The sequence below is a fragment of the Trachinotus anak genome, unplaced genomic scaffold (assembly GCF_046630095.1).
Source record: "Trachinotus anak isolate AG129_WGS33_773 ecotype Australia unplaced genomic scaffold, CSIRO_AGI_Tana_v1 ptg000007l, whole genome shotgun sequence".
Taxonomy (NCBI): Eukaryota; Metazoa; Chordata; class Actinopteri; order Carangiformes; family Carangidae; genus Trachinotus; species Trachinotus anak.
This window is the reverse complement of record NW_027273858.1, coordinates 19455667-19474803: the sequence shown is the minus strand read 5'-3', so window position 1 is coordinate 19474803 and position 19137 is coordinate 19455667. Positions and strand designations below refer to the sequence as shown.

Genomic DNA, 19137 nt, shown 5'->3' with positions numbered 1-19137 from the left:
GTGGTGGAGATTAAATTCGGCCTAGTAGATGTGCCGTGATAACGTCGTGTATACCTCGCCTGACTGTGTTTCCAAACAAAACACTTTACTGATGTCAGAACATGTAGAGCAGTCAACACAATGGCTCTTTGTAATATATGTATATGTAATACCTCAAAGCTTCCAGGTCCTCCAAATAGTTACATAGAAATAGAAATAATCCCTATACGTGACACAACATATAGTCTCCACCAGCTCTGTGGATACTGCTCTGTCAACTGACCCTGACTGTCAATCCACAAGTGGAGGCGGTTTAAGATGTTGGATATGAACAACTCTTCACCAGAGCTAGACTGCAGCTGGCAATCCCAACTCAAACCTTCAGGGAAAAAAAAAGAAAAAAGAACTAAATAATTTTTTTTACCTGTTATCCAGCAGCAGGTTGTATCTTCATCTTCTCACAGATGTTTACAGTCTGCCAGGACTGATAAAACATTTGTCGAGGGGCAAATGGGCAAAACCATTGTTTACTATTTCCACAGACGGTGCCAGGTTTTCCAGTTACATCACTACAAACATGGCTTCAGTTGTCTCTTCTTACAAGCTGTGCACCTTGTCCTGCTATTTACTAGGGCAGCAGACTTATAGGAGCATTGATTGTTTATGTGTTGTTGTTGGCAGTGGTGATTGTTTTCCAGCCACTTGGGAGCTGGGTCATAAGCTGCGAACACAACACTGAAATTTTACCACATTATTAAGTTACATGGAAAGCGTGTAAGCAAATCTTTTGCAATCATAAACACACAGAAATGTGTCCAGATCCTCTGTCAAAGTCACAACTAATTTTCTATCAATGAATCAGCTATGTTACTGTTCGCTAATGGCACTGTGCTGTGTAATTAGTTGCTATGGGTGATTATTCATGCACTAAAATAAAGCTCAATCCAGTGGGCTTTAATTACTGTTGTACATCTTTTCTTCTTTGGATCTGATAGCTGAATCTGGGTGGGCAGTGTATGGATGATTATAACTCTGCGCTCCCTCAACAACTGCCCAACTGGCCGCGGCACAAAATTCTGCTGCTCTGCGTCTAACTCTATGAATATGAATCAGTGCTAATAAAGTGCATATATATGCTCAGCAAAACCCTTCTCTGAATAAGTAGCAGATAAAGAAACGTTGTCCGGGATCGTACCAATAAGAGATCTGCAATGTGTTTGTTGTTATTTTTGTACTTTTTCCCTGTTCTGTTGTAATCTACACCACCATTATGTTCCACGCTCAGGTGATTCCTATCTCCTCTGCTCTCCGTGTCCCAACATTATTGCCCGCATTTGTTTGGTTCATCGAAAGAAAGCGTGAGTATGCAGAGTAGGTAGCGATAAGAATAGCTGTTTTATTGTGTGCCACTGCTTTGGCCCCTAATGCTGAATGTGTTATCTGAGGGTGCAGCATGCCACACTAAGCTATGTGCATGTGACGCATGGCTGAGCAGCATTCCTCCTCCTGAGTGCATCGCAGGGCAGAGATAGTAGGAAGGCGAAGCAGCCTGACTGCCAACAGAGAGGGAGAGAGGGGCGAGAGCAGGCAAGAGGAGAAATGAAGGGAGAGAGCAATACCGGGAACATGTAGTTAAGTGGAATGAAGTACCCTTTGTTGCAGATAAGATCATTCTGCTTCCCTGGCTGGCATCACCAAAGGGATTTGAGTACAATGAATGTAACTGATTATGTCGTTGGCAGCCCACAAAATCCCTCACTGACGTGCAGAAAAACACTGGTCCGAGTAAAGAGAGACTGGAGGTTTTCTTTCGTTAGTGCGGTCATGATTTTACTTATTGTTTGGATCAGTAAGGCAGAGTCAAGTGTGCCCTGCCAGTAGGTTGACAGGAGGAGGAGATGGTAGAAGGAATGGGACATTATGGGAAATCAAGTCCACACTAGGGATGGTTGCGGAAAAAGAGGCTAAACGAGGGGTCCACAACCTCTGTGTTCAGACGGTCACCCAACTTCCAGCAAGGTTCGCAGGCCCCTGGTCCGGGGGTCTTCTGTGGAACACAAAGACAATACGATTACATGTAAAGTATTTACAGAATGGTCTGCAGTTGCTTATCTACGGTATGCTTATCTGTTCTCCATTCTTGTCTAGTGTAGGAGGTATGTTTTCTTTGCCGCATCCTGTTATGTACAGTTGCTTCAGGAAGTCTTCAGATAATTCACTTCATTATGTTAGAGATTTTTTTTTTTCAAATTTTCATTTTTGCCCATCAGTTTCACAAAAACTGAATCTCTCATTTACAAAAGTATTCAGCCCCTTAATTCAGTACTTTGTAGAAACAAATACAGTTTCCTGTTTTCTTGGGTAAGTCTCTGGATTTGGATCCTCTCAAGCTCTGTCAGATTGGATGGGGAGTGTCTGTGAAGTGCCATCTTCAGAGATTTGTCCCAAAGTCATTCCAGCATTTTTTGTTTTTTTTTCGTACTGAAGGGTGAACCATTGTATTTGGCTGCATTTATCCTTCTCTCAGTTCTGACCACCATGGCTCATCACAGGGATGGTATTAGCATTATCTGGTGTTTGACTTTGGTGTTTTTGTCAAACACCAAAATTCTGCCAAATGATTCAGTATTTGTCTCATCAGACCAGAGAATCTTTTGTGTCTTGCTCTCAGAGTCCTTTAAGTGCCGTTTAGCAAACACCAAGAGGGTTGTCATATGATATGCCTTTTACTCAAAGTGGCTTCCATCTAGCCGCTCTAACATAAAGGCCTGATTGATGGAGTGCTGCTGAGATGGTTGTCTTTCCGGCTGGTTCTCCCGTCTCTTCAGAGGACTTCTGAAGCTCAGTCAGACTGACCATTGGGTTCAGTTTGGCCAGACAGCCAACTCTAGGAAGAGTCCTGGTAGTTCCAGACTTCTTTCATTTCGCAATTATTTCACATTCACCATTCTCCTGCGAACGATCAAAGCTTTGAAATGTTTTATACACCACAACTTTAATGCAGAGGTCTACAGGGAGGTCCTTAGACTTCACAGCTTGGTTCTTGTCTTGTCATGTAGTGTATATAAGATCAACCCACTGTATATAAACAGGCATGTGCCTTTCTAAACTATGTACAACAAATTCAGTTTGCCACAAGTGGACTCTAATCAAGCAAAGAAGATGCACCTGACCATAATTTGTAGCAGAGGGTCTGATAACTTCTGTAAATAAGAGTTTTCAGTCTACAATGCAACAAAATGTGCAAAAAGTGAGGCGGTCTAGATACTTTCTGAAGCTAAAATATGATACAGTTTCATCAATTATATGGAAATCAATTCCATAAAAAACAGTAACAAGTATAAGTACACATTGTGCATGTTTACAGATGGTAACTATATGTGCAACTATGGAGGAGGTGTAAATGTGAAGCCCTGGACTCACTGGGTGCACATAGTGGAGCCGAGGTAAAGTGGATTTGAAGCAGGAAGTGATGCCTTTCTCAGGTCTGGTCTGGGGATTGTAGTGACATGGAGCAGGTCCCTCCTTCTGTGGTGGTGGGAAGGTGTTACTGAGTGAGAGTTTGATTGATTGATTGATTGATTGATTGATTGATTGATTGATTGATTGATGATTGATTTTTTGAGCATCAATATGCTGTTGAAGAAGGCTAGCATATAATCATTACCATGTAATGAGAGTTTTTCCCATGTTTTCTTGATTTGAAAATGTCAATATGATTAATAATTAATTAATATTCATAATGTAACTTGGTGTTTTAGAAGAGCTTCACTGCACAAAGTGGAAGTGCTGTGAGTGGCATGTAAAAAGGCTTTGACCAGAAAAAGGCTTCAGACTGACACATGACCATAATGGATGAATGATAATGTACAATGTAGTCATAATGGCTCACTCATCTCTACTTGTAAATTACTTTCATTAGTACAGAATTAATATGGGTTGATATATATGTACATATGATTTTTGTTTTGTGTATTACTTTTGTTTAAATGTAAATTACAAAAACAAATGAAGTAGCTTTTTAGCAGCCTGTTAATTCTTATTGTTGTTTTTGTCAGCTAAACGCAAATATCTTGGTCTTTCTCATTTGGATTTTTTCTCCAACATTATTTTTTTGAAAATGTCAGTATTTTGTACCAAGAAGCTTGGTCATTGGACAGAGGCTCAGTAAGCCAGAGGTTTTAAAACCAACTGGATTGTAGTATACCATAGTATACCATAACTTTTACCTCAGGCCCAGTAGATTTTGCATTTACAAACAATAGAGGATGTCCACACAGCATTGAGGTAGAAAACATATTTCCATGACGTCACAACAGCTACAGATATTTTCACTATTTAGAAATAAAGCAGCTGGAAACCCCAGAGATTACAGTTTAGCGGCAATTTTCTTTGTGACTCACATCCTTGTATTGCTCAGCTTTGTTTTAACCGCACGCTACTTTGACAGACATTTTTGACACATACTCCAGTGAGAAACAGCAGCACTGTGGTAGTGCTAAATGGGCCTATACACAAAGTTAGAGAAATGACCTGCAAGTGAAAGAGAGGTTAAACTTAAAAACAAAACACGAGCATATAAAAACTGTAAAGAGCACTGGTGCACTCCATATTATTCATACAATCCATATTATACTTGTAACATTAGTATGAGAATGGTACTCTTTTCCATTAATGCAATGAGTCATATTCGAAATGACTGCAGTGTAAACACCTGTCACAATCTGTGATTTTATATTGATCAACCACAGACAATCATTAGAAGAGACTCTGTACAAGTGTTTATAATTTCCTGGAAAATTATAGGCATGACAACATGACATATTTTCCATCCAAAGCCATGAGACTGCTCCTCTATCAACTGTCATGGAGTCCCAAATTGAAACTCTAAACGGATGTCGGCCAAGTGATAAATCCCTAAGAGTTTATGAACAGTTTTGCTGAAGCTGGGTGCAAGATTTCCTAATTCACAAGCCAGCAAACTGAGAGAACCTACAATACAAAGGTAAGGTGGTACTCCTTTTTATGGCCCAATAATTAAACCACCACAATAAAACATTAAGCTGTGTGATTATTTTATTGAGTCATAGGCATTGGGTTTGATCAGTCGCATTATTAGTAAAAATTATTTGCTGAAATCTTGCACCTTGTTAAAAAAAATGTGGGTTTCAACTTGCAGTGGGCTATATGTTTAGTTTTTGGTTATGTATATATGGATGGAGATGTGATTTTACTGGTCCAACAGTGTGTGCACAAAAAGAGGATTCTTTAGGTTTAAATGCAGAAAGGCAGCAGGATGATGATGATGATGATGATGACGTCAGTTACCCCAAATTGAACACAGCTTCACATTCCCTATAGCTAAACATTTTCTAACCCAGCCTCATGAGGATCTAATTTTTATGGCACCTTAACTGAAACTATTCTTAGGAATCCAAACCAAGCTAGCTTACAGTTCAGTCAGAGCCAGTCTTACTGTAGATTTGCCTACTGCACATCATGACCTCTAACCTTTTTAATGCCAAATGAGAGATTAATTCTCACACCCTTGGACTTGCACTCATTAAAACTCTATTGTTATACTGTGCTGATACGCCACTCATCTGAAGGATGCCCTATCAGTATACACCAGAACTATTTTAGGGACCCATACCAATATTTTTAAGACCTATGACATATCATTTGACCATGACTTTATGGTCTTTGCCAGTAGATCTGTTGATTAGGTATGTTAGAGTCAGTCTCTATCAAAAGTCCCCCCCCCCCCCGCCAACTCTCCTTGCCTTTCACTTCTCCTTTTCTCTTACCCACTAACACACATACTGGTCATCACCAGCGGCGTGCCATGCAGAAATAGCATCACCCCCCTCCACCCTCCTCCTCAGACATAAAACTGTCTCCCTGTCCCTGAACACAGGACTAGCCTTTCATTTTCAGCCGCTCTCTGATTCTGACAGAAGAAGACAGGAAGGTGTCTTTTTCTCTCCTTTACTCCTTGGAGGAATGACGGCTACCATTTTGTGCCATTTGAACCCAGTTGTCAGTTCACTTGATCCTCTGCAACTGGCCCCCATGCGCCTGGCTGATGCTCCCAAAGGTGCTAATGCAGGTGTATTTCAGAGGAGCCGGTGGACAGCAGTAAAACTCTTTTACAGATGTGTGTAAGTGTGTTTGAGCCAAAGCACCTGGCCTACTTTCCTGCAGTGGCACCGCACATTAGAAATGTGGCACATGCTCTGAGTGTCTGTGCAACTTTTAAACTTTGACCTCTTTTTGATTGGTGCATTGAAGACCTTTTAAAATGAGGTGAAATTAATATGAGATATTCTTGAGTTTTTTGATTTGGAAAATGAGGCTGTTTTGCCTCCATATACATATAAAAAAATTAATGTAGTGGGTTTTTTTCTCAGCAAACAAAAAGGCATTACAACCATGCAAGTGGCTAAGCACAGAACTTGCTAATGCTAATGTCAGCAAGCTAACATGTTCACAATGACAATGCTGAGGGTTACCAGGTATAATGGTAACCAATTAGCACTAAACACAAAGTACTGGATAAAAACCATTTTAAGCTGAAGGTGTATGGTACCAGATGAAAAGTAAAAGGATCACCGGAGTTAATAGAGATCATCCTGAACGGGCCATGAAGTCCATCCAAAGAAACGTCTAGATACTTCACTTAAAACTGCAAAGGTCAAGCTCGTGGTGGGGCTATCTGTATTACATTTCAATGCAATCCATCAAATAGCTGCCATGTCAAGATATGGCGTTAAAAAACAAACATGTCTACCTCATGAGGAAAAGTCATTTGGAGATGTCTGTACAAATTCTAATGGAAATCCCCAATAGTTGTTGAGATATTTCTGTGTGGACAAAAGTGGTGAACTGACCAGCCAGCAGGTGTTTCGATCAGCAAGTTCTCATGCAGTAGTTGTCGGCTGAATCACGTTTCTGCTCGAGCAATAGAGAGTAGGATATCTATTCATATGAAAATGTATGGGATTATGATTTTAATTCAAACGGGCTTGAATCTCAAGGGAGGATTTGTTCCTTCGGAGCATCACGTGCAGCTGATATAGCAAAAAAGCACAACATGTAAATCTAGGACACACTGTGGCCTCAGGATGGAGAAATTAAGTTCAATCATAAAAAAGTATATATATGCTTTTTGTTGTGTTTCCAAACATCTCCAGCTCACTGGAGGCTTATTTTCAAATGCGTGGAAATAAATTTTACTCTGTGCTGAGAGTCCACGCTCAGAGAAGTCTAAAAATTCTTGTCTCCCATCTCAGGCTGGACCTAGCCTTCCCAGTATAAACCATTAAGACGCCTCAACTTAGATCCACTAATGTCTGTCCAGCTCTGTCACGACAGCTGTCTGTATGATCGGAGCTTTCAGTTAACTTCGCTGCGGGATTTGTGTAGCTGCTTAACCTTTGACAATAAACTTGTCTTAGAGTCGCTATGACACCACTAACAGCAGAAAACTGCTCCCATCTCTGCAGTAATAACACCCTCGGGATTTCTTAGCGCCTTTCCTTCTCTGTCAACACTCAGCACCTGCCAGCATGGCTCAAATATCCATCAGCTACCAGCATGGACACACGGGGTTAGGCAGCAGCACGCTGCAATATGAACCAAAGCTGACTGGTCAGCCAGTACAGCGCCATAACAGGCCCTCGAATGGGTCAAATGGTACAATCAGACTGTGGAGTCAGTTTTCTTTGACCCTTGTGGTTGTCATAACTAGCCCATGTACAGCACATGGCAGATACACATTGGCTCAGAACTTGCAATCAAAACCTATTGAAAGTGTATTGTATTGAAGCCTTTTTGTGGGCAATGGAAAGAACTGAATGGTTCTAATAACTAGTCTTGGTGACCAGATACTTACAGGAGGAAAGCTGATCCGTTGCACAGTCGACCGAAACATCACATGCCTGCAAGGGGAGGAGAGAAGAGAGAAGGGGGGGGTGGGTTGGTGGCTGTCAAAAAAAAAGAAGAGAGGAGAACAGTGAGGGGAAGAGAGAGAGAAGAAAAGAGTAAGGCCGTGCATGATCAGAGGTAGTGAAAATGAGAGAGCAGATTGGTGGTTGCTCCTTCATCTTTGAAATGTGAGGAAGATGAGAAAGGGAAGAAGAAGTTGAACGGGGAGGAAGGACTCAGCGATCAAGGCATGATTCATGGGATGTCTGCTCTGCTGTGATCTGAGCGTTAGAGAGAGGCTGTCTGTCGAGAGCTCACTTGCAGGGAATCTTCTCCACTGGTTTCGGTGTCACGTTGTAGTCACACGGTGAAGTGTTTATATCCTGGCACAGGGAATAAAGATAAAGAGGTGTTTAAATATACATGACAGTATCACCATGGGCTTGTTTTTTCTGTTTACAATACATCTCAATACATTCGTTCAGCTAGTCTGCTGCAGGTACATTTTGAAGAGCACCTACTGCAATTTTAAGCAAAGTACTGTGATGATATTTAGACACCGCAGCCGAAATTATATTAAAACAAAACAACTAATAAATACTGCTTATGCTAAGAAATACTAGAATCAAGGTGGTGTAGAGGCCTGTGATGGAGCAACCGTTCCTGCTACAAACCATCAGCATGAATGTGTATCACATTTTACTTATACTTGGGATACAAACAAACTAGGACCCGCTGTTAAAAGCATTGCTCCATAGCACCACAAGTGGTCAAAACCAGGATGGACAATGTTGTGAAAGTTTTTATCTAATTCTAAAAAACAAGGTGAGTTTGTGTATTTCCTAATATGTTGAATTATTTAATTGATATTTGGTCAAATGCACGTGCCAGGAGGAGGGAGGGATCTGAATCCCACCTTGTCTCTGATGCCGAGGGTGACGATGTCAGGCCGTGGACAGTTCTTGAAAGAGTATGACACCTGGTGCCTCAGGACCTCCTGGGTGGAGTCAGTGTAGTCATATGCCCCGGGTAGCAGCAGATCCCCGTTGTGTACACCCAGAGTGTGGGCTTTCCTACCCACACCTTTAAACCCGTAAGTCTTCCTCACCGGGTTCAGCTCAGCTTCCTCAATAAAGTCTCGAATGTGATAGAGGCCAGGGATGGGTGTGTCCTGGAAGAAGATTTGGGGCGGGGGGCATTGGGGGAGTGTGTGATCACATTGCCTGTTGCAGGGATAGGCAATTTACTGAGCTGTTATCATGTTGTAGGAATCACTACGTCGTTGTCTGTGTGAGCTAAATCCGCATCAGACAACTGGAGCACTGGCTTTGACTGAATTTTTATACTTAACCTTTAAGCTTATATGTATTACATAATAAATGTGCTACACTGTTAATAGATGCTAGACACATCAGGCAGCTGGCCTGCTGTTTGCTGCATGGAATACATTACTAGAAAGAAGAAAGGAAGCTGATTAACAATGGAGCCTGAGAGCTGGGATCACATTAAGATAAACTGATAATTAATTAGGTCTATGTGTTATTATGATAAATGCACTGTGAGGCACTTAGAGACTGGACTCACTGTAGTGTAAGTGTTTGGCACACGGCAGACTTTAGAAAGTGGCAATGGGAAAGTGCTGTGCAATAAAAAACCGTAATTGAAAACTATACACGTTGCAGGAACAATGATATGTTTATGAGGCTCCGCTCTGTTTATCATGCTCAAATCAAAGCTATTGGAATCTAACTGAAGGCAGTACAGTGATACTATAGTTACATATGAGCTAATGCGCCACAAGCCAGTCACAAGTGCTTGGGCCTGATCAGAAGGTAATGTAGTAGCCTCTGCTCTGAGGACAGGTCATGACACCAAACTGCAGCGTGACACCTACTTTCAGCGTTGCCAGCCACCAGCTCCCCCGGCCACACAGGTCCACTTTGTCATCACCCTGCAGATAACAGGATACGAGCCACAACACAGACTGTTTCAGTTTTGACAACGATCTGTTGATGTATCTACCACATGTATCATCCTGTGCTTTACCAGTTCTACTTCCCATCATTTACCACACAGACTTATGAGGGCTTTAAAGGTACAGTAGATCCTTACCTTGTCTGTTCTATTACCTCCCCTGGACATGTCACCGACTTTACAGACGGCTTTGTTTTTCCATGTGGCTGTATCCTGCACTGTAACCATTGTCGTTCACTATCTGCTTGACTGGCGATCCGGTGACACCTGACCACCATTAAAACTGTGACTGTTACTATAGCAGCGACTCTACTATTGATCAATTTTTCAACAAGCTGGCCTGGCGGAGGGCTAATTTTAGACTCACCTACCAACATACTGAGAGTAAGAGACAATAGCAAGCCAGCACCAAGGCACATACTGTACATGCCGCAGTTACTTCATCCTCATTATCTGCCATCATGTGATATTTGGAGGGAGACTGTGATATCGATTAGAATATACAGATCAAAAGTTGGCATTGAGGTGCAAACTGCAATCCAGGACATGATAAAGCAGGAAAACATGTATCTGGAAGTGGTGAGGTTGTTTGTAAGCACTGGTTTCCAGACTACAATGTGTTCCAATGAAATGAGCAATAGTTCAGTTATGCAGCTTATTTTCTCCTTTGACATGAATAAATTAAGAGAACTTTATTGATCAGTCAGTTTCTGAACACTGTTGTCACCTACAGTGGAGATAAGAGTGTAATGTGTGTGTGTGTGTGTGTGTGTGTGTGTGTGTGTGTGCGTGTGTGTGGTAAGAGGGGGTTCTTGAAATTAAAATAAAATGCTAATCTTAACCTCTAGTGGCATACCAGGCTGAGGAGTGATGTCAGGTACAAGCACACACACAGCCTCTCTCTCTCTCTCTCTCTCTCAGTACAGCATCAACAGAAGTGAAAATCTCGCTCTGGGAGCCAAAGAGCCAAATTCAGCCTGGTTGCTAGGCTACATGAAACACATGTTTTGGAGGAACGAAGAATTCATGTTCACACTACTTGTCAAGGAAATCTTGTGAGACCTTAGAGTACATGAGGAAAAATACACAACACAGAGAGAGAAACCACACAGGCGGCAGAGGAGTGGTCATGTGATTGACGTCCCTTCTCATCATGGTGTCTGATGTACATTCACAGCCCTCACCTGAGTGGACCACGCATGAATGCAGAGGAGGGCTGGGACTAGCATTTCATGTACTGTGTAATCAGCAGCTTTTTGTAAGTAGACTGCCACAACACTAACTGTGAGTTTTTTTAGTCTTGTGATAATTGCTTTTGACAAGATGAGAGCCACTCGTGTCACCAATTCACACCTGAAATAGCTGTGGGTCAGGGTGTTCCTTGTCTTAAACTGAATGTGTTCCTATGCACTCTGTGAAGGAGCTAGTCACCTCATTCACAGCTTCACAAAAGGGAAAATCAAAGCAGGTGTACTGTAAATAAACTGCCAATTTACATCATAGTTCTTTGTGTACAGCTGTTACTGAAGTGCATTTTGTAATGTTGTAAATGTTGTTTGCATGACTGACCAAGCCAGTCACTAATTAAAACTTGTTACAGGATTTTAAAATTCCTTAAGTGTTAATCTAACCACAGCACAGGATCAAGTGCGCATTTTATAAACAGCAAGCATAAAATTCACACAGGAGGCGGAACAGAGGTCCACAATAGAGCTTTATTTTGTCATTCATCAAAATAACAAACTTAGTATCTCTGCAAGCTACTGTAACAAACTCAATAATCCAAAATTAACAAAAGAAAAAAAAACAGGTACACCTCTATTTACACCATGGTTTCTGATGTACACTCAATCACCCGCTCCTTGTGATTGGGGGGCAAATGCCAAGTAAGACATGAGGCAGTCAGCTTCTACATGGTGCTGTGCCAACAGTAGCAGACAACACATGGCCTATATAGTCAGTAGGGGAGCTGGATAGTACAAGGCTAATCTAATGTTTAGTACCATTGTGTGCACTTCACAATAGAAGCCTTTGATCCCACTCAGTCCTCCTATTGTGATGACAATACAGATTTGATCTGAGCTTATCTGAACATTAAGAGGCATTGGCTGATGCTCCTCAGTGCTTTTGGGAAATTAACAGAGGACACATTAAATTTAGATGGTAAACATTTCATGTATATTCTAAGCAACAAGGGAAAAGAAAAAAATCCTATCAAAAATGGAGCATCCTGTCTTCAATACAAAAATGGGAATTATTACAGGGTATACAAACTCAAGGATCCATTAACTGAGAAAACAAGACAATTTTCATATCCGGGTAGATTGTAAATTTTATTGGAAAACAAAAATATACAACTTGGAATGAATTATTTGAGGCATGACCAGAGGCCATAAAAAAAAAAAAAGAAAACGAAAGAAAGAAAAATAAAAGTTGTGAGTAAAACATTAAAAAGCATAAGATTAGTTGTTTTCTGGTATATAGAACAGCAGATACAAAAAGAGTTTGTACGAGTACCTAGGAGATACACCCGTGTCATTTTTTTTGCAGTAGTGCAATGCTGAGAGATTTCCATATATACTTTGTCCATAGTCCATGCAGAGTTTAAACTCCTCTACATTGTTTCCATGCCAACAGTGTTGCCAAGTGACAACCAGCTGACAGGTTTCCAATGTCGCCATGCGTGGAGGGGCCCCGAGCACACAAGACAGGAAGATTCGAAGTTCTCCAGCTCCCAGGGGCCTCCGCAGGCTTCTGGTTGTATGACCGTTCCGTCACTCCAAAACACCATGACAGCAAAAGAAAGGGACATGGGGACAAGAGCCTATGCAGTTTACATGCAGTTCCTTTGGACAGCAGAAGGGGCAGGGACAAAGGGGGGCTATTAAGATTTTACAGATAAATTACACAAAGAAAAAAAAGGCAAATTATTTATATACGAAATCTGTACAAGGCCTTCACTTCGCCGTCATCATTTGTACGAACTCTGCAGGAAAGAGAGGGGAAAATAAAGTTGTGAATCAATATCCAATGAGTGACCCAAGCAGATGAAAAATTATCAAGCACAACAGCTACCAACCTTCATAGTTGACCTGTCCATCTCCATCAATGTCTGCTTCCCTGATCATCTCGTCAACTTCCTCATCAGTCAGCTTCTCTCCAAGGTTTGTCATCACATGGCGCAGCTCAGCAGCACTGATGTATCCATTGCCATCCTGAAATTCAGATCAGTCAGTAAGCAAATTCAAAAACTCCTGTACATACACGTATGTGGGAATGCAGACAGCTTTTACCTTGTCAAAGACACGGAATGCTTCTCTGATCTCCTCTTCACTGTCTGTGTCCTTCATCTTCCTGGCCATCATGGTCAGGAACTCTGGGAAGTCTATCGTTCCATTTCCTGAAGACAGAAAACAGACATTGATGTGGTATTCCCATCCAGCACATTGACTGTATGTGTGTACTTCAAAGCCAGATTGAGTTCTCACCATCAGCGTCCACTTCATTGATCATGTCCTGCAGCTCTGCCTCTGTGGGGTTCTGGCCCAAAGAGCGCATGACTGTGCCCAGCTCTTTGGTGGTGATGGTGCCATCTCCATCCTTGTCAAAAAGCGAAAATGCCTCCTTGAATTCTGGTTGCAAAAGAGAAGAGAATGTGCTTCTTGAGTAAGGCACAGATGTCACACCGACAGCTAAATATGCACAACAAATCTGGCAAGACAGTATAATGGTGGTTGTAAAAAACAAACAAAATACTGCAGAAGGCTCATTCCAGCTTAAAAAAAAAAAAAAACTCATTAAAAATCTATGTAAATGTTGCCAGTCCACCCTGCATTAATACTTCATCTCACCTTAAGCCTGCAATACAACACTGACTCAAACCTTGAATTGGCTGAAGTCTCAAAAAGGGCATTACATCACTAATGTTTCAGTTATAAACTAGGTACAGCATAATGACAAGCCCTTCTGTTTTGAGTTCCAACTGCAGTCGTTTCTGGCTAAACAAGGACAGCGACCACGAGACCAAGCAGCAGGGCAGAGTCACATCATAAATGAATGACAGCCTCTGTAGTTTGGTGAAGCCGTGAGGGATGAGGAATGATGACACACATCAAATGTGATGAGGCCAGTGGGCTGTGTGTAGTGGCATGCAGCAGCTTGTCAGCGTCATTAAAACTACAACCTACCCTGCCATTTGCAGGGTCAAACGCACAGGGCAACACCCTTTTCGTTATGAGGAAAGGCCTTCCATCCACATCAACCAGAGAAAACATCAGGGAGGTCCATTTTCTCTGGTATGAGCCATTAAAAACCCACCACCGATGCAGTTGCTTATGGTACATTAAATTACTATTCATTACCCCAAGTCAACAGTACACATTTGTACTGTTCATGTCGTGCTGTTTATACAAACAATCTAAAAACTGTCATATCAGCAAACATCAAGTAAATGTTTACTCACTTAAAGGTGATACCATGAAATACAGTAAGAGTATGATCAGTATATTGTAAAACCTGAGACCTGAGCCGAATCAAGTCAACAAAGGCAGTGGTGCCCCATTCTAAGCATGAACTGCACACATTTCAGGAAGTCTGAGCGAGAACACACTGGCAGCACAGAGACACCCTTCCTGCATGATTTACATTACAACATCTTAGGAAACCAGTATACTAAACCCAGATTACTGCTGCAACTGTTCTTGAAGCGTTCCATCTGATGAGAACACACCCAGGGCAAAGGACACATGCACAGCATGTAAAAGGCGACGGCCAACACCTCACCAGAATACACAGCCCTTGCAGATTACATCATTTATTACATAGCAACCATGAAAATGCAAAGTTTTCCATGAGGGAGTCCTTCTGCGTTCCTGAGCCAGCAAGCAACAGCCGTTTCATTCATTCCTGTTTTATGACGAGTAGGGTGCCCTGTGGAATGCCTTAAAAGGCAAAAGTATAAATCCACTGCAAGGGATGCAAGGATCCATAAAGCAGGCCACTTTGGAAGATATGAGGAAAGTAGAAGATCAGTGCAGCGGTGTCTTACCAGCAATCTGCTCTTCTGTAAGCTGATCAGCCTGTAAAAAGGAAGATGAAGTAATTAATAGCATGCCATGGAGCAAAATATCCCGAATTAGTTTTTCCATCTTAAAGGGTCATCCGAATTCGTAATAGCTACACAGTAGGTAAAAAACACATGATAGCCATGTAAGCAGTATACACAATAGAGACATTTTCGTGCCGATAGCTAGCAAGCTTATCTCTGAACTCGAAATAAATATCGACAAAATATGAGACTCCGCTTGCCCTTGAAACGTTAGACTGGTCTACATTTGAATGCTCGATGACGGGAACTTTGCCATAGACAATGAATGACTTACAATTTGGCGGTAAGTGTTAGCTACGAGGAGCTAAAGTTAGCTAGCTATCGTTTTTAACCTTAAACACCAACGTTTCAGATTTATAGCAGAATAACTAACTAATACAACAGTCGTCACAACCAAAGCAGCATTTGGCAAACACTTCTCGATCACCGCCTATCCCCAACTTGGACAAAGCACGTATTTAACAAAACGGACATCGTCACAGTTTAACAAACCAGATATTACAAAGTTTGGCTTGCACAATAGCAACATTATGAGGAAACGTAGCTCTCATGCACTGTTTGAAGTGTAACTACGCTAACATTACATGGGTGTTTCTGCATTCATTCAGAGCAGCCCAGCTTTAGCTAACCTTAGCTTTGTCTGACAACGTAGCGACTAGCAAGCTGTCATTTGCTTAGCCGGCACTGCGGTAGTTACAGCGCACCGTTTATATTGGCTTAGGCTTAGCCACTGGTTACGTTATGTTACACTGAAATTAATTCTGAACAAGTACAATACGACAACTGCTAAGGGACTATAAATCAACTCTAGACTAGAGAGAATGCACAATCCCGTTCTTCTTACCATTTCGATGTGGATACAGCGACCGGTTCACGACAAAATCCTTAACAACCAGAGCCAACACTGGGTCTCTGCGGACTCACAATCTCTATGAACACACTGAGACGGAGGCAACTGGACTCGCCTTTAACGGCTGTCCTAAACTCCTCCTCTTTTCAATATCACTCCGCCAACTTCCCATTTCCTCAGTTTCTAAATTAATCGAATACATGTTTAATAGAAATTAATAGCGACCCAGAAAAATTGATAAACATCTGAAATACCCATGTACGACCGTCGCGCGTGTTTCGACAGCGATATTAGACATAACTTTACGTATCGTTGGCGGTCTACATAACGGCGCATGAATACTTTCTGCTACTCTGTGATGCGGCACAAGACGTAGCCGACAGAAATCGCGCTCTCTGATTGGTGTGTTTGTACCTGCAATGCGTCACTCCCATGGCCTGCTCTGCCGCTGCATCTTGTCCATAGACATCCCAGACAGGCTTGTTGCAGAGTGTGTATAGATATGGGCATCATCTTTAGAGAGACCCAATAAGATAGTTTTGATAAGTAATTAGCTACAAGGAGCACAGTTTGTGACTTGTTACTGGGGTTTTACTGACCCAGTTTGTGCTTACATTAGTTTCTGTTTTATCTATTCAAGCAGTTTCCTCATTTCTGATGTTTCTTGTATTTTTATTTATTTTTTTTAAATTGGTGTTACAAGGTTACCACAGCCCGTGAGGACCTTGAGTAAGGTTCCTCTTGTCTGCTGTGCAAGTCTTCCCTTACGATTGTGTGCATAATGAAATGCTGTGTAAGTGCCGAAGTGTTTGGGTGTAATAGTTTGTAATAGGTGGTAGTTTGTGCATATGTGTATTGTCTATGTGCATGCACATTTAGAGGTGTGATATGTGACTGGGTCTGTGGCTGGCGTTGCTGTCAGATTATTGTGGATTCTCAGGTCTAATTGAGCTGCTGGTGTGGAGGGGAGTATCTGATAGCCTGATTGCTTATGCCTGACTGCTCTCCTGTCTCCCAGTGACCACCTGTCTCTGGCCTGATCCCATGGGAGATGCTGTGGAGGAGGGTGAGCAGAGATGTGCGAGGAGAAGGATTTGAAGAACCACTCAGAGAATGTACTAGAATCTCCATGTCCCAAAACAGCCCCCCTTCCTCCCAATTCTGTCGCCTCTCTTATTATTAGACACAGATGTCACACTATAAGTAGAGAGCAGGGATTGTGAAAAGCTCAATATCTCACAAGTAAGTGTAAGAAACGAGGATCCAAAGTGGTTCTCACCTCCATCTGCACTGCTGACAGAGGTGATGTTGCCTGTGCCATGTGTTTTACTGAGCAGCTTCAGAATCAACCAGGCTTTTTCCAACCTGCTTAATCTGGTGCACATTGGATTCCTTTCATTTAAATCTGTTTTTCTGTGGGTTTTTGTCACTGTGCAGATTATGTAATTCCAAAGATGACGGCTTGAAGGCCTAAACCTGTCACAAGAGTCAGATAAGCTGGAGCATGTGTGGCCGACCATATGTGGAGGTGTTTGAATTCACCTTTTGCCTCTTTGAAAATAGTTGGAAAACACTGTAAAGTGTGACTGTAAATATTAATAAGTAGCTGCCATGAACACTTAACTGCATTTCTTCTAGTATTTGCACGTTGTAAACATTATTATGCAACACCTATAGTGAATTGTTTCAATAAAACTTTTGTGCAGAGACAATGGTTTAGTGTTGGGTCATAAATATTTCAAAATCAGAATAGCCTTCTACTTTGTCCTCCTGCCCAAATTCTATAGCAGCACTTCATCCGATATGCACGATCAGCTGTTTGGCTCGTTGATGACATGCCCCTCAATGAGGCTCAGGTCTCAGAGGACCTGCTCAGGGTCAAAGGTCACTGTAGGCTGAAGATTAATATGGATAGGGAATATTGGAACCTGGGAGACCTGTCTATAAAACCTGAAACCAATCTCCATGATGTAAACCACAGGAGACTCAACTCTCAACATGGAGAACAATTCCGTATATGTTACAGTGTCATTTTTGTGTTATGGATGTTAGGTGTTGTGTTAATTCCAAAGTGTTTTTTGTTACTAAGATGAATGCACATACACACTATGCTCAAACCACTGCTGTTCCTAATTATGTTTCCTCTGGTTATCAGCTCTGTGAATATGTAACCACCTCACGTAATAAGTCCTTATCAGACACTGCCCCACCCAGAACATTTTTATAAAACGGCAGCTTTAATTTCCATATCATGGGGGTCAAAGTTCATTTTAGTTCAGCAGAGGCAACGCTGAAGTCACCCCTCCATCTTCATTAATGTCACCTCCCAGTGGCCTGTAACATCACTCCTGCTGACAGCAGTTAGCATTGTTCCCTTCATAGAAAAACTTACCATGTGGGTCAGTTCAGTTTTTGGCAAAGGGGGCAGATTGGCAGTGGCACACGGCACGTGAGATACAGTATGTGGTAGTACTGTGCAGGGTGTTCTGCAGTCTTGTTGTAAAATAAAGCCGCTTTCAAGCAAAATGCCTCAAAGAGAAGGCTAATTTGTGGCCTGTGAGGGCTTTGAGGGATAAAACACTGGTGACAAATATGAGAAGATGTTTACCTGTGTAACTAAAAGACGTGGACACCATTAATAATGAATGAGGCTTTGTAATGCACCTGCTGGTTCCATGCCAAGGGAGTGGATCACCTTTCATGGGAGAGAATGGCAGTTGTTTGTGTGTCATGGATGTAGCTGCTATCTATGAGTGAAAAGACCTTTACAATCTGCCAGCGAGCATGTCTGTGCACATTCAGGCCTGCATCTGTTTGTTCTGGAGTGTGTGTGTTTGAACAGCCACACATGTGTGTGTATGTTAGATTAGCCGCTATGCCTCTATGCAGTGCTTCTGTCTGTATGTATGCACTGATAGTAAATACAATGGGGGAGGGGGGTGTTCATATATGCATGTATATTTTATGACCTGCAGGCAATTTTGGCCACGTCCGACTGTCCTGCGAGAGTTTCTTTATTACCAGTGACACTTACCAGCGTACACCGGCCGAAGGTCGGCCTCAGTAGGTGGACAAAGTTGATAGACTACAGCAAACTATTTCCAGTTAGCGTGAATGGTTTTACAGCCATGCAATAAGGGCATTAGCTGAATAAGGTCCAACAGCAGACTCGCTGCACATGAGCCAATCCCGTTGGCATTCTGGCCTACCTGTTACTGAGAAATGACTTGTTTTCTAAAATTACATCATGAGGCAGAAATGATTAATGGCCTCAAATCAGATAAGAGGATTTGGTGGGCCT

General features: G+C 42.0%; 2 protein-coding genes across 2 annotated transcripts; both read right to left on the bottom strand.

The window, feature by feature from the left end:
- Positions 1 to 1173: 1173 nt before the first annotated feature.
- On the bottom strand, positions 1174 to 10030 carry stpg4 (sperm-tail PG-rich repeat containing 4). Its single transcript, XM_071481252.1, has 6 exons — positions 9800 to 10030; positions 8822 to 9076; positions 8224 to 8288; positions 7874 to 7919; positions 3403 to 3507; positions 1174 to 2026 (listed from the first exon to the last, which is right to left on the bottom strand). Exons 1-6 carry the CDS (start codon positions 9968 to 9970, stop codon positions 1919 to 1921), a joined length of 750 nt encoding a protein of 249 aa, XP_071337353.1. The 5' UTR covers positions 9971 to 10030; the 3' UTR covers positions 1174 to 1918.
- Positions 10031 to 11574: 1544 nt separating this feature from the next.
- calm2a (calmodulin 2a (phosphorylase kinase, delta)) lies at positions 11575 to 15969 on the bottom strand. The gene is made up of 6 exons (XM_071481254.1): positions 15831 to 15969; positions 14927 to 14957; positions 13368 to 13511; positions 13173 to 13279; positions 12959 to 13094; positions 11575 to 12865 (listed from the first exon to the last, which is right to left on the bottom strand). Exons 1-6 carry the CDS (start codon positions 15831 to 15833, stop codon positions 12837 to 12839), a joined length of 450 nt encoding a protein of 149 aa, XP_071337355.1. The 5' UTR covers positions 15834 to 15969; the 3' UTR covers positions 11575 to 12836.
- Positions 15970 to 19137: the final 3168 nt, after the last annotated feature.

Bases quoted from the DNA above. Each gene is read 5' to 3' on its own strand.
- stpg4 (XM_071481252.1), bottom strand. From the start codon at position 9,970: ATGATGGGAAGTAGAACTGGTAAAGCACAGGATGATACATGTGGTAGA. The intron at 7,920-8,223 runs GTGAGCTCTCGA...CTCCCCTTGCAG, and splicing joins GTGGAGAAGATTCCCTGCAA to GCATGTGATGTTTCGGTCGA. The intron at 3,508-7,873 runs GTAAGTATCTGG...CCACCACCACAG, and splicing joins AACGGATCAGCTTTCCTCCT to AAGGAGGGACCTGCTCCATG.
- calm2a (XM_071481254.1), bottom strand. The intron at 13,512-14,926 runs GTAAGACACCGC...TTTTGCAACCAG, and splicing joins TACAGAAGAGCAGATTGCTG to AATTCAAGGAGGCATTTTCG. The intron at 13,280-13,367 runs GTGAGAACTCAA...TTCTGTCTTCAG, and splicing joins CAATGAAGTGGACGCTGATG to GAAATGGAACGATAGACTTC.